Below are 15,012 nucleotides of genomic sequence, written 5' to 3'. Positions count from 1 at the left end.
CGTCCTAACATTTACAAAAGTGAGTACGCCCCGAAGGTGAAAGAAAATTGAACAAAAAATTATAATAATAATAACACAACCTAACCTGATTCCATCATAAGCTGTGGCGATAACTCGTCGCACAAATTACAAATTTCACGTGATCATGACGAGCACTTCACTTTTTTTCCATTTGACATTTTAAACTGTCTTCACTAGCACTACCCTATTTTTTTCAAAATGCCCACCGAAAAAAATATAATTACCTGAGCAAATTTATCACTTCTTTATTTTTTACATATCCCTGAATATCAAACAAACTTAAAGATAAACCTAAGAACGGATCATCGTTGGTCCATATCACCAGTTTCTTTCGCAACTCACTGACCTTTCAAAAATCTCCACATCAACATCACGGATTGTTCATCGCAGTTGTTTACGTTAAGAGGCCGAAAAGAAACAAGCAGTTGGTTTTGCAAACGGCCAGTTCGGTAACGTTTTAGGTCGTCCAAGTTCGCTAACTTCTTACGCTCAAGTATCTACCAATCAATTCGTTTTACCTTCGACGCATTCATCCCGCCGGTAATGTTCGAACGCCATTTTGTTTCCCAGAACTCCAAGCAGTAGGTTGGCCGTAAACCGGAAGTTAGCGGTACGACCTAAGGTGTTGGCGAACCGGTCGTTAGCGAAGACCACTAAGGGTTACCAGCACATTGCACTCAGTATGGATGATTAAATTAAAAGGTTTAGCTTTTCTATTTATTTCCCTTCCTTCTTCTACCTCACGAAATAAATTAAAGTTGACTTATTCTTTCTGTCACTTTTCTTTTTTTCATATTAAAACATCTGACAGCCATCTCTGTTTAACACAGGCAATAACACGAAACACCATTCGTCATTTAATTAAAATTCATAAGCTCTGAGGAGCGTAAGAGAAAAAAAAGTTATACCTATTGAGACCTGGGGAAACACAAATGGATATTGTGTAACGTGGTTTCCCCGATAAAATAACGGAAATCTTGTTAATCGGAGCGGAGAAATGTATGATTAATAAACGTAAGACTGGAGGGTGTGTTGAACAGAATAGGTGAAAAAACAGAAATCTGCTTCTTGCTGGATCTCACACTATATCACCCGGAAATATTAAAGAATCATAATCAAGAAGACGTACTTTTTATAAAACTGCTGATTATAAGTTTGTCCTTCAGGTTTACTTACTCTTTCCTCAAAAAATATAATGAATAAAAGCTTGTCAACATGTCACTTCGGCGACAAAAGGAGGAAAAGGAACAAATGACTAAAAAAATGACCTTAGAATGAAAAAAATATAACATGGAGTATAGAGAGACATGAACAATTCAGTGCCAATACTCACCTCTGTTCTCTACAACTGTTCAACCTTGCTCCACGAAAGGTTCTCTAATACCGAAACTAAACTGATGTCATTAATTTTCCCAAGTTAAAATTCATCACTGAGTTTATATATTAATATGTCAATAAAGAACCACGCAGATGGTAGATATATCATGTTGCTTATGCAAACCCATTCCGAATGAATGTCACTCTGTCAAGTATCTGTGACAGGTCTTTATGTTTTGTGTTGGCTTGGCGGATAACTCACCTTTCTAATCGAATCAATATTATTTTGAGAAGCAACGACTTGACACATCAAATATTTAGACAAGTTATGTTTAGTAAACGTCTTTGGTTATTACGGTTCCTAACAATTGGGCAAAAATACGCCGAAGAAACAATTCGCCTGAAGTCATTTCGGCAAATGTCTCTGTAGACAGCTACCCGTTTTAGTTGTGAATGGTAATAACGTTATTACCCACATTGAAGGCATCAGCACATTCTGGAAATTGACAGCGTTATTTCGCACGTTTTTGCGGTCTTGGCTTGCAAAGTTTTCTCCGATCATTGTAAATCACCTTATTTTCGTCTAAATTTCGGCATAACTAAATTTTATAAGGTTTGATTATGTAAGCCACTAATAAAAGTATGTGGATCTCTTAAGTTGTACAGAAACTGTATTCATCGACACGGTATCTGAAATGGGATCTTCTGGTGAAATATCGAATGCAAATTGCAGATGATATTGCACGGGCCCCTTAGCAGTTGTCAGGTTCAGATGGCACCATACATCAAAGTTTAGCTTCAGTATCATCTTTCATTTCAAAAATTACAATTTCTTCTTCTTGTAAGACGAACGAAGCGAAACAACAACTTAACGGTGTCTTGCTCAGTTCATAATATTTTCCATGCGCAATTGACTCGCCAAACCATCTAGCGCGCGATTTTCGTCTCATCTTCGTGATTTTAACATTAATATGCAAAGTAAACCCTCTTGGCCAGGTGTGGAGGATAAAATTGTGCCTGAAATCGACTTTATCTTTTCCTTTTTCTTTCCTTTTTGCGATAAACTCTAACAGTTTTTGACTACAAAATAAAATCGGCAGATTCTTTTAATTTTTTCCAAGGTGTCAAAAGACTTCTGAGTAAGAATTTAAAAAAAATTTCGAAAAAAAAATTTGTAGCACAATGTTACGATGATAAAACTTATATATGAACGCTATATCCAGGCAATCTTTGCTGTACTTTTAGCATCTCTAACTACCTTCTTTAAATTCTCAGCATCACGCAAAGAAATATTCTTACAATGTGAAAGATTCAACTGAGAGAGGCCTTTGCATGTTTTAACAAGCAATTCTGCTGACTCTACTGATATTTTACTGCACATTGAAAGATTAACAGACCTCAAAAGTGATAAACCTGATGACTGTATAAACTGTAAAATGATTCCGTCACTCAGTTTTTCAATTCCAGATAAATCTAGCTCTTGTAATTCTGTTGACTTGGAGAAAATGGCTAAGAGATGTTCTGCGAGTGATTTGTGATGCGAAAAATGACAGCCATGGAGGTTAAGAATACACAACTTTGGGCAAGCTTGTGTCAAGGTTATCCATTTGCTTTCCTCTGAAGTTGAAACACGTATGTAACTGCCAGTTACTTCAGTGCAGTCTGCCATATTTAAAGTTTGTAAGGACCTGCAGCAGACCCCAATGATCTCAGTATCCACTCTATCCATTCCAGAAATATTCAGCACAATCAACGAATTTCCAGCTTTGACCAAGAATTGTGCAATATGGGGATGAAATTTCATTGCCTTGTTATCACCAATGTGCAGAACCTTCAGATGGGTTAGTGAAGCAATGAACTCTAAAGACATTGCTGTGAGTGAAGTACAGCAGTTAAGTGATAGCTCACATAATAAGGGGCACCTCTTGCAGAGAACTTTCATGCATGTATCTGTGATAAATGTGCATGACAAATCCAAAGAAATAAGTTTTAGGCTTGGAGCACTTATGTCAAATTCATCAACTGAGTTTGTCATTGCAAAAGACACCTTTTGTATTTCTTGTTGAGAGTTCAATAGTTTTTGTATTCCATAGCTGGTTACGCCAGTTGATGACAAGTTGACTTCTTTTAACCTCTGGCACTTTGGATTTTTATCATCTCCACACAAACCATCTATACCAGCATCTGTGAGAAGGGTGCATGACTCCACCCGCAATACTGTCAGCTCAGGACATGATGTTCCAAGTAAGTTTAACACTTCATCTGTACAAGCCAAACATCCACTGAGATCAATGGACTGAAGACGTGGTAAGTCTGAAGGAATCTCTTTCAATGCTTTTGCTGAGAGGCGTGAACAGTTCTTCAGACAGAGCTGTGTAATTTTCTGAAGAGAGACAATAAAATCTGTAGATAATTCTAGTCCTTAATTCAAAGAATCACTAATGAAAGTACCCTAAGATGGCTTAGCACACCTTCCTAAGAGCATTGTCTCAACTTAACAGACAATTTCTTTGCCATAGGAACGTTTTAGCTCAGTTTTCACAAAGGTATGTTGAAGAAATTTCCTGAAGTCCTAGATGATTTCAACTGTTTTCCTTTAAAACTAAGACTTCATCCAGTTACTGTAAATTTGGAAAAGTAAGGTCAAAAACTGTGTTTGTGTATGACATCCATCCTGCATACTGCTATGATCAATAAATGTCAAGAGCATCATGTGCTTTATATTCTTTATAAAGAAGAATGAGTCATTATGCTTATAAACCTTTTAATAGAGGATTTAGGATTTATTGACCAGTAAAATTTTCTTTATGAAGCTGTTATATCCTAATAACAATCATCATGTTTTCTCTGATGACTAAACAATACAAACCTTACAACGAAATCCCACAGCAGAAATGATCTGATCATTGATGAGTGAGGAACAGACACTCAAATCCACATGCTTAACATTAGAGTGGAGAAGAACATGAAGGTGACACACTTTAATTTGCTTCTTTTGACTCAAAATATTCAAAAGTTCTTGAATAAGGCCAGAGTCTACAAAATAACAACAACATATCAAGTAAAATGTTGGATAACCAAAAATCTTCCTTTAAAGCTAGGGAAGGCTTCAGGCCCTCATTCATAAATATCACAGTTCAACAATTTATCATTTATATTCCAAGTTTCAAATCCAGCTAGTCTGACTCACTACTTAATTCATGCCATAAGAATCTAGGAAAAAGACACGAGAGATTCATGCAGTTACTCCACCTTCCTCGCCCCATTCCTCAAGAACCCCAGTTGACTCTCGACCACAAACAGAGTATGGCCCAAGTCATTACCGTGCATGTTACCTCAAAACAACTAAAATAATTATAAGTGCTGGGTTACAAAACCGTTTAAAATAGTTCAAAGTACATGTACGCAGTTAAACTCACTCAAGCCATCAAACGGACCAAGAACATACTTGAACCGATTAAGATCTGCGATCGATGCGTTGCACCACAGGCTCATATCTTTCGCGATACTCTCGAGGCTAAATCTTTCTAAAGTTTGCATGCTCATTCTTAACCTAATTTGAAAGATTTTGGATGTACAAAACGGTCACTGTCCGTTTGAAATTGATTAACTCTTCTCTTGCTTTAAGATTGCAAGAGATGAAGTAATCTGTTGATCACTGCAACAATGCTCTATCCAGCGGTCATCGTTATGGAGAACATTACATGTAAGTATCGTACACGTAGTGTTTCAAATGAATTAAATATGGTGGACGCGGAGCGATTTTGACGGTTTTAACTCAGCGCAGATTATTCGCTGTAATATACATAATATATCACCTTTGTACGGCATGGATGGAGAGGTGGAGGAGGATGATATCTGGGATGAAAAATCCTTAAAGCAGCTTGAAAGAAAGCGTGGACAGTCGGCACGCAGAGATGAAAAACCAACGAATTTACCGCGCAAAAGCCCAAAATCAAAGCGCACTGCCAGTAATTTGAACAAACCTCAACGACGGTGTCGTTTGCAAGTCTCACAGAAAACAAAGACGGATAATTCTCAGACAATCATAAAGAACAGTGGGAGGAAACTAAAACGCAAGAGAGAAGATTCCTCCAGTAGTTGCAAGGAATTGAATGATGAGGACTCAACCTTCAGTCATCAATTATCTGGAAGCCAAGTTGACTCAGCTGTGATTGACAACAAGATCACACCTCAAAAGAGCATCGTAGATGGGTACTGCCCTAGATGCCAGATGCCTTTCGTTGCATTGGTTGGAGAATCTCCTGGGTGGCACGTCAGCGATTGTTTGGGAAGGAAATATTCTTTCATAGGTAATTAAAGCGTACTTAGCTTAGTAGATTTAGTTAGAACAATGTCATTAATATTTAACTGCTGTTCAAACAGTTATACCCTCTGTAAGTCAGCCCAGCCAGAAGTATGTGTAAATTTACTTGTTAACTTTGCTCTATGCAGAACCTCAGGACATACGTGGATTTGCATCAGGTAAAATTTCCTTCTGGGACCATTTGACTGCAAGGATAGGAAAACTTATTCACTGATTCAGATAAACAAATCCGATACGTAAACAACTGAATCAATACAAAACAGAGCCTTTCTTTTTTGTTAGGTGATTGTCCTGAAGGTGTCCACTGCAGATCAACATTTTCTCCTCATTATGAAAGATACTCTCACAAGCTTTTGGCTTCTGTCAGGAGTTATGGTCACATATACAGAGGAGATGAAGGAGAAAGTAATGGAAACATAGATAATCTGATGCACAAACAAGTAAGAGTTTGACATACTGTAAAGACCTTTTAACTCTACATCATTTCTTTTCCTGTGGCATAAACTTAGTAAGGAATCTGAAATAATTTTGGTAAGTTTAAAACCATATCTGAGGCATGAAAACTCTTACTATCAGACTTTCTCATGAATTGGTGTTGACACTAATTGGAACTAACTTTTATTCTTTCCTTAACAAAAGCATGAAAGAGCAATCAAGTCTTCAAGACAATTGAACTTTTCAGAAAAACCATTTTTGTCTGAATCACTCCGTAAAGATGAAGATGAGTGTGAATCTTCTGGGAGCCCTGGTGCTACAGTAGGTTTACCTTATGGTAGAGCAAATGGAGCTATAGAAGCAGTACAATTAGATGAAAATAAAACATCAAAGGAATTACTTTGCAATATTCATAGTTCACCACAACATTCAAACCTTGAAGAATGTAGTAAATCTCATTCTTTGCCTCTACAAAATGAGGCTTCAATGACCAAAGTTGAGACAGGAGATTTTCAAATGTCCTCTGATGATGATATGTTTGGAGATCTTGAAGTCTTGGAAAATTTGTGTGAAAGTTCTTATGCAGCAGATCAGTTAACAAAAGACCAACAGAGTTATCACAGTCTTGAATGTGTTGATGTGTATGATAAGCCCAAGCAGTGTTTTATCCAACCTGTTGCTTCAGTTGTGGAGAAAAAGAGTAAAACAAGTGAACATACAAATGAGGCTGAGGTAAATTTTACACCAAGTCCACATCCTTTGGATGTAAAGAAAATTAATGTCAAAGAAGATAATCTGGGTGAGCACTCAAGTATAGGCCAGAAACAACAGTCAATTTTGGCATTTGTCAGAAAAGGGAAGGAAGCCTCTAAATCAAAGACATCTCTGAAACAAACTGATATAGGAGTGTTCTTTGGCTTGAAACCACTGAAGAAGCCGGCAAAAAATATAACAACTTCTCAGAATGGTGCCAGAATAACAAACTCTTCACAATCACAGTCTGCATCCCAAAGACAGGGTCACTGGGCAACAAGAAAAACATTCAACAATGATCGTAAAAACACAGGATTTACAACTGAAGGTCAAAGTTCAAGTCAAAGTGAAGGTCTAGCTGGTAGTAATAGAACCCAGACTCAACGCAGTTGTCCATTCTACAAGAAGATCCCTAACAGTGCCTTTACTGTTGATGCTTTTTGCTATGGCAACATTCCTGGCTGTCATGCTTATTTTTTGAGCCATTTTCATTATGATCACTATATGGGACTGAATGGGAAATTCAAAAATCCAATCTATTGTAGCAAGGTAATAGACTGTAGGGTTTATTAATATTTGATGTGGGAGGGCACCCTAATCCTGAGGTTACTTGATCAGAAATGATAACTTCTTGATGTTCAAATGAAATATAAAGGGGTTAAGTTTCTAAAGAAACTGTGGTGCTGCATCGGTGGGAGAGTATATCCTTAATAATAGTAAGGATAATATTTTAGTTGGGTTCTGTTTTTATGTATCTCATTGCTACAAGCCTTGTCATGCATGGTGATCAGATTTGTGAAAGATTTTGGAAAGCTGGTTTATTAACTTAGAACAGATTCCTTTTTGACAGATGTAAACAATTACCTGCACCTTATAAACCTCTTATTTAGAACATCAACACAACTTTGCTGATAGTTTGAAACTGACTGACACTGTTTGGCTCTGACAACCAGATGAACAACGGCATAACTGACCAATCGGTTTTCACATACCAAACCTCCAAAGCCTTAACTGACAAACAACTCTTCACTTGATTCTAGAAAAGACATATGCTCATATTTTTGAACTGTCAATAAAAAATTTCTCTCAGAATTGGTCTCACTCAGACAATTAGAGAAGACAATCATAATTGGGTAATATAACTCCACTATGGTATATTATTTGATAAAAACAGCCAGTAATTGATTTAAGAATTAGTGCTCACTTATAATTTTTTTGTTAAGATCACTGCAAATCTGGTCATATCCAAGCTGTGTGTTAAAAAAGAGTTTGTCCATCCACTTCCCATGAATGCACCAACCATTGTGGAAAATGTTCAAGTTACACTTCTGGAGGCAAACCAGTAGGGACTACTAAGTTTGTTACTTATCACTTTAAAATTAATAAAATTACTTTAAGTGAAATATGTTTAGTAATTAAAATAATGACTCATAATGACTTAGATAGAAGGATAAAATCTGTTTTGAGTGGTATTCTCAGCAAAACATGGCCTATATTTTTCATTGAACTTTTTTTTTCAGTTGCCCTGGAGCTGTATTGTTTGTGTTCCAGTTCTCTTCTGGCCAGACTTACTTACACACAGGTTTAGCTTCATTTTGGTTGATATTTAATTAAGATACTTTTGCCACATGTGATATGTAAGTATTCAAAAATGCAATTATTCTACTGTAAGATTTACAAAGATTGTAGCTTTTCATCATGCTGTCATCTATATACCACATACAAAGCAGCATGCTTGGTGATTGCTCTCATGACATAACCAACCAATTGATGAACAATGTCATGTCTTGAATGTGACCCTGAACAGTCCATGACATCCCAGCTAAAGAATGTCAGTTTACAATCAAAGTATCACTTTCTACATCCCTTGTGACAACATTGCCTGCGGAAGTTTCCTCAAGTACATTTTAAAGTATTACTTAATTTATTTTTAAGGTGACTTTCGAGCTTCTCCTGAAATGGAAAGGTATCCAGAGTTACATTGTAAGATTGATGTCCTGTACCTTGACACCACGTAAGTACATCTACACTGACATGTTTTTTCGATCTGTTATGTAATTACTGAATAATCTTCAGTATTTACAACTTGTTTTTTTAAAACATTTCAGGTACTGTGATCCAAATTACTCCTTTCCTCCTCAAGAGGAAACCATCAACTTTGCTGTTTCAAAAGCTGTGCAAGCATGCAAACAAAACCCAAAGACACTGATAGTTTGTGGCTCATATACAATTGGGAAAGAACGTGTCTTTCTTGGTGAGGACTTTTAAAATCTCAGTTTAATATATTTTTGTGAGATGGTATAGAGGAGAGAATTCTTAATTCAGACACAGGAGACTGCAATTCTACAATTTCAGCAGATATGAAGGCTTTGTGTGATAGTCACTTTTTAAAAAGATTGAATTCAATTTTGTTGCTTAACTATCATAGGCACCAATAATTAAATGGGAACTGTTTGTTGATATTGTTTTGTGTTTATGTTAAGCCATTGCAGAAGCACTTGGATGTAAAGTTTGTGTAGAAAAACAAAAGAAAAAGGTTCTGGACTGTCTTGAATCCAATCAAATAAATTCTCTGATCACAACTGACTGGAAGGCGGGAAGAATTCATGTGTTGCCAATGGCAAAGCTAACGCTGCAGGTAAAAGATGAATTTTTAGTGCTGAAATTGTATTTTTCACTTTCATGGCTAAGATAAATCAACTTGAAATTTATTATTATGATGGAAAACAGAACATGTATTCAGTTAACCCTTTAACTCCCATGACTGATGAAGACTGAATTTCTCCTTACAATATCAATACAATATCAAGTACACTAGTTATGAGGGTAAAGAAAAGTATTAATTAGGGGATTATTAGTTGATCCAATACCCAAATTTCAGAGCTGATATTATAAGAATTGTGTCACAGACAGTAAGGAGAATTTGATGTTATGAGTGAAACAAATTCTGAACTCCAGATATTTTTTTAGATGTGTCTGCTGTGGTTTTATCAGTTGCAAAGTATTCAAATTAAAATAAGATACACATTGAAAGATGTTTAAGATGGAATATAATTTAAAAGCATATTTTCATCATGAATTTTATTTATTGATAGAATCTAACAACATATTTGGGGGCTCATAAGTCACAGTATGCTGAACTCCTGGCATTTAAACCCACTGGGTGGGAACACAGTGAAAAGCGAGAGGACTTGTCGATGATTAAACCTTCCAAGAGAGGAAATGTGACAATATATGGTAAGTACAGTGATATGCTAGATTTAACTTACTCAGCCCATCTTGTTTTTTTCCACCCAACCTCACTTCTCTCCTAAAGTCAGTTTTTTTCATTACTGACAATGATGTAGTTCCTAGGGTTTGTTATATTGTTGTTTTCTTCGTCTTTATGCTTAGGTGTTCCTTATAGTGAGCATAGCAGCTTCAGGGAACTGGAGAGATTTGTTAAGTTTCTTCAGCCAAAGAAGATCATTCCTACTGTTAATGTCCATTCTGCAGAAAAAAGGGCTCAGATGCAGGCCATCTTCAACAGCTGGTTATCAAAGGATTCCTTAAAGTTTTAAGCGATGTTAAGTCTTAATTTAATGGCAGGTTGTCAAAGAACATGCCAAAAGAGAGAAATTATATTTGATGATTGTCTATGAAGCCTACAAAATGTTAAGTATTTTGTAATTCCCATGAAATGAAAAATTGTACAGTAGTATTTTTCTATAACCATTATTTATGGTTATTTTGTTGCATCAATCTTGAGAATTGTTTACAGTAAGTACTCAAGATATAATTCAAATATAGGTACAGCACATATGGATAAGCATAATTTTTCTGTATTTAAAGCTACATGTAGCTGCTTTTATGTTAATAAGTTTAAGCTCTCAGTTGATTTTCTGATGCTTCATTATTTTAAATACACTCAGATAGCCTTATTTGAACTGGTGAATGAAGAAACTCTTATTTATCCACAGAAGTGAAATATATATATATTCTTATTGTGCTTATGCTTACATGTACTTATTTATACATCACTGACATAAAATCATACTTGACTGTAAATCACTCTAATTTTCTCACAATTTAGACTAGAAGGACAGTGTCAGTAAAGATTCTACTTGGCTTATCTTCAGATCACATCTAATTTCATACTAGACTAGAGTATCTGAACTTTTTAAGAGACTAGCCAATAACCTGCTGATCTGCAGGAACATGTGAACTTTGCTTGTGGAGTGATTTAGCATTTGGAAGTTGATTTTGTGTTCAGCTGTGTGGAAAATAAACAACTTTGTTGGTAAAAGCAAAATTATAAAGGTTGTGTGAGTTTCTCAGACCCTTAGAGCATGTACAACCTAGGACCAAAAGTAAGGACTGTATTGTAAAATCATATTTGTTTCTTGCAAAGTTACTGGGCCTTCAGTTTCTATATGGTTCACAAACTTCTCTACTAAAAATTACTTTTCATCTGCAAGACCATGTAGTCTTCAAATTAAAATTTAAAAAAATTAAGTGACAATCAAAGTTTAAATTGAATTCTGAGTCAGTTTTTTACCTTACATATTTCATTAAATATCACCATTGTACTCTGTTTTTGGAATTTCAGCTTACTTCTAATTATTCAGTAGAGAAAAAATGGTCTTGGACTAGAATATAAAAAGTACAGATTGAATGATAGTATGGAAATAGTTTATTCACACCCTGTGGAAGCCAGCAATATATTTATAGAATTGATTTTAGAAGTTCAAGTACTTTCATACATGTTGGAAACAATGCACTTTGAACTTGGCATTGAAAAGTATTGAACTTTTAAATGAGCCAGCAAGTCTGATACAAAGGTTTTAAACAAGGCAGAGGCAAGCTCTCCTATGAACACTTATGAACTTCGAGAAGCTTTGGGCATAGAAAAGTTTATTGCCTTGTCAAATTCTTATCAAAATCATAAATTACTGACTGTCACTTGAAGCAATTTTGTTTCATTCTTGCTGGCCAGTTTTCATTTACCAAGTGGACTGAAAGGGGTTTTTATTGCAGCTGATATTTTTAGCAATTTATATTTCAGACCAGTGGCTTGTTTTTTTATATCCTGAGATACATTTATGTGTGTCCAGCTTGTTATTCATTCCAGGAAATGAAGATTTTTCATCCTTTGGCATTAACTGCTTTCTGTTGTGACATTGCTTTCTCATCTGCATCATGTGCTCTAAAGTCAGAAACAATACAATGTGTCAATACATTTGGGGAGGCAGGGTGGCTAAGTGGTTGGGGCACTATTCTTGTAATCAAGTGGTCCTTGGTTCAAGCCCTCTATCCTGTCTTTCACTGGATTTGTTCTTGGTTGCCTCAAGTTCAACTCCTTTTCTGCACTTTGTATATAGCCAACTGGACTGCCTCCTACCAATTGGGAATCTTGAACATTTTGTTTATGTTTGTTTACAATGTTTATTTACAATTTGTTTGAATTAATTTTTTCTTGAAGACATTAGCTACTTAGCTACCTTGTTAATTCAAGATGAATTAAATTCTTTTTTTTCTTTTACTAAGATACAAAATCAGATTACTCTTTCCTTTCACCAAGCTAAAGGATTGAAGTACCACCTTTAAATTGTAATAGATATTGCCATTCTTTGTTAATCTGAAGTCTATGTCTTCCAGTACCTTAACATAATATGCACACAGGGTGCGATCTGCTCCCATGTGTAGGATGTAACCTTGATCAGTAGGGGTGTCCAGGATGGGCAGAGGTGAAGCCTCAGTCGTGATGCAGCTACTGCTGCTGATGTTATCACCGAGGGAGGAAATGCCAGGAATGAATGATCTAAAATGGAGAAAAGAGAAATAGTTAGGCAAATAATAGCAGAGCTCGCAAGGCATAGCCCCATAATTATACAAAATAGTAGTAACCCATCCAGCTGAAAAAATTTGGTTGTACAACCGTACAACTGTTCAAGGTGCTACTTTTGACATGCCTGGTCAACTGTACCATGGGCACGCCAATGCCACGGCTTTGTTCAGCAGTCCAGTGGTCAGTGCACTGGGCTCCAAGCAACCTGGGTTCTAGTCCTGGACAGGACAAGTTGTGTGGGGAAAAAAAAATTGCGAGCTCCGCTTTTAGGCTTGGCTAAATCTATATATTAGTAATACTTCCTTACTGTACCTCACTGGAAAATCCCCTCCACTGTCATGATATACAAATGTAGCCATATAAGTGGGACCTAAACCCATGAAAGGACACTTTATTTGCTTGTTTGTTTTTGTTCCATTTTGGAATGGTTTAATGTTTGGGCGAAGTGTTATGATAAGCTCACATTTTGTCTACTAGGAAGTTTTCAATATGCCAAATTTTGAACTTGTGGGGCCAAGGGATGTGAGAAGCATTAAGTGTGAAGACAACCTTTAACTCCTTGCATCCTAACATCAGTACCCACATTCTCCTTACTCTTCTCTTTAAATTTCATCTGGATCTAACAAGGAAAATTTGTTTATTAATCCAAGCTTCTTAGGTTGGTGACCATTTCCTCTATTATCATGATTGTAATCAATGATTCAGCAGTATTGCTGTGGGGAGAAACTTTATTCTGGTCACTCAAAAGGTTTAAAGGGTTGAGGGTTAGTCCAAATATTTTTTTGAAATTATATCTTACCCTGCAAAGCAATTTCCAGGAAATAATGCACATATTTCCTGGTATAAGCCATTGGCTTGGTGTTATCCTCAAGACTTCTTCCACCAGACTGACAGTCTGTTGCTGAAATTGCATGAATCAAGTAGTATTCCATGAAGTGTACAGGTGTAGGTAAATCTAAGTTCCATGAGAAAAAATTCAGTAGCAGGAGTTCCATCTGATGAAATTCTGGTGCACTAAACAGGTTATGAACGTAGGCATTCAGTGTTGATATGGTTGGTATCTTGTCCTCATTTTCTTCAAACTTTGCTGTTAAAAAATGAAAAAGAACGCATGGTCAACACTTTAAAATACATCATTTTCCGGGTAGAAAGCACTAGAAAACACCTCCACCAAAGTTAAATTGAGAGTTTTGTTGGAATTTTCTAAATTCGTTTGGCTAAAATGGTCGAAGTGTTAAATCTTATCTACTTCTTATAGCAACTTAATGTCATTTTATAAAAAAGCGATATCAGTTTGCCTATAAATTCTCTGCCAACGAGAAAAAAATAGATGCCTAAAAACATTTTGTAATTCGGAGAAAAATTCCCCCAAGGGGAAAAACGAATACCTTATTGAACAATGTTAATTAGGTCGAAAGGCGCGCTTTGTTCGAAGGTTCAGAGGGTTCCGTTCTTAAGATCTTCACAGAAGTTGGTTTACATGGCATCAAAATGATTAATTAAATCTATGACTATATGACTCAAAGTTTTTCTTTTCTTATTGTGATCTATGAAGCAACAAAACAATTTCTCTCAGTGGTACGTAAGGTACGTAAGCTCAATATTTTTTTTTGGAAATAACGATCAACTTTATTTTTTTTTATCAAACTTGGATATATCTACTTATTATAGCATCACAATACGACATGTAACAATTTATTTCCGATAACCGTTTCTTCTAAATGCTAGAAAGGAGTGCTGGAGTCTTACCTTAAGCAGGCACCTGGAGCATAACACTTACCTGCCAGCAGCAAACATGATAACGCAACAAGATAAAGTTTGCGTTCATCTATGTCAAATTTATCCATAAAGAGGTCCATATAATACACAGCTAAATGAAGCACACCATGAGAACTTTTAATCCTCTCGGAGAATACAGCAAGCCAATCAACAAGAAAACGCCTGAGTTTTAACTGAGGTGAAGATGAAGTAAAAGGTGGCAATCTGGTTTCTTTCTCTCGGAGAACGTCGTGTATTTCCAGAGCGAGCTGCGATTTCCACCATTCGTTTTCCACCATCATCGTCTTGGAATATGCTTTTAAGAGGCAGCAAAGAAGATCCTGATCACTTTATTTTATCTAAGTAGTTCTCCAGTGCTTAGCATTTCAATGTAAACTAAATTCCAAAACGGAACTCGAGTTCCAGCAATATACCTCTAGGGTAATGCAACGCGAAGTATCAATTTTGGACTTTAGCGGGAGTTCTATACAATGCCATATTTGGAACAAACACTCCAAATATGGAGTAACCGTGGCGGACCCCAGAGAAGACGGTTGGAGACTGGAAATAACAA

The 15,012-nt window shown here is 36.2% G+C and overlaps 3 protein-coding genes across 5 annotated transcripts; 1 reads left to right on the top strand and 2 right to left on the bottom strand.

Annotated features, from left to right (window-relative positions):
* Positions 1–1,652: 1,652 nt before the first annotated feature.
* Positions 1,653–5,018, bottom strand: LOC113684115 (F-box/LRR-repeat protein 4). Of its 3 annotated transcripts, none has more exons than XM_027201449.2 (3): positions 4,758–5,018; positions 4,208–4,374; positions 1,653–3,721 (listed from the first exon to the last, which is right to left on the bottom strand). In XM_027201449.2, the coding sequence occupies exons 1-3, from the start codon at positions 4,882–4,884 to the stop codon at positions 2,552–2,554; spliced, it is 1,464 nt and encodes a 487-aa protein (XP_027057250.2). In that variant the 5' UTR covers positions 4,885–5,018; the 3' UTR covers positions 1,653–2,551. The 3 variants fall into 3 exon arrangements, with proteins under 3 accessions (XP_027057250.2, XP_089052082.1, XP_089052081.1); XM_089195956.1 differs by having other exon boundaries at positions 4,213–4,374; positions 4,787–5,017; XM_089195955.1 differs by having other exon boundaries at positions 4,213–4,374; positions 4,758–5,016.
* A 40-nt stretch (positions 5,019–5,058) lies between these two features.
* Positions 5,059–11,990, top strand: LOC113684101 (DNA cross-link repair 1A protein). Its single transcript, XM_027201426.2, has 10 exons — positions 5,059–5,651; positions 5,948–6,105; positions 6,305–7,402; positions 8,077–8,195; positions 8,374–8,435; positions 8,789–8,867; positions 8,962–9,107; positions 9,337–9,491; positions 9,949–10,090; positions 10,247–11,990. The coding sequence occupies exons 1-10, from the start codon at positions 5,168–5,170 to the stop codon at positions 10,411–10,413; spliced, it is 2,610 nt and encodes an 869-aa protein (XP_027057227.2). The 5' UTR covers positions 5,059–5,167; the 3' UTR covers positions 10,414–11,990.
* On the bottom strand, positions 9,920–14,915 carry LOC113684102 (cyclin-J). The gene is made up of 4 exons (XM_027201427.2): positions 14,461–14,915; positions 13,480–13,767; positions 12,494–12,653; positions 9,920–12,038 (listed from the first exon to the last, which is right to left on the bottom strand). Exons 1-4 carry the CDS (start codon positions 14,738–14,740, stop codon positions 11,978–11,980), a joined length of 789 nt encoding a protein of 262 aa, XP_027057228.1. The 5' UTR covers positions 14,741–14,915; the 3' UTR covers positions 9,920–11,977.
* Positions 14,916–15,012: the final 97 nt, after the last annotated feature.

The sequence above is a fragment of the Pocillopora damicornis genome, chromosome 2 (genome assembly GCF_964200805.1).
Source record: "Pocillopora damicornis chromosome 2, jaPocDami1.2, whole genome shotgun sequence".
Taxonomy (NCBI): domain Eukaryota; kingdom Metazoa; phylum Cnidaria; class Anthozoa; order Scleractinia; family Pocilloporidae; genus Pocillopora; species Pocillopora damicornis.
Note: the sequence above shows the minus strand (reverse complement) of the source record. Positions and strands in the feature narration are given on the sequence as shown.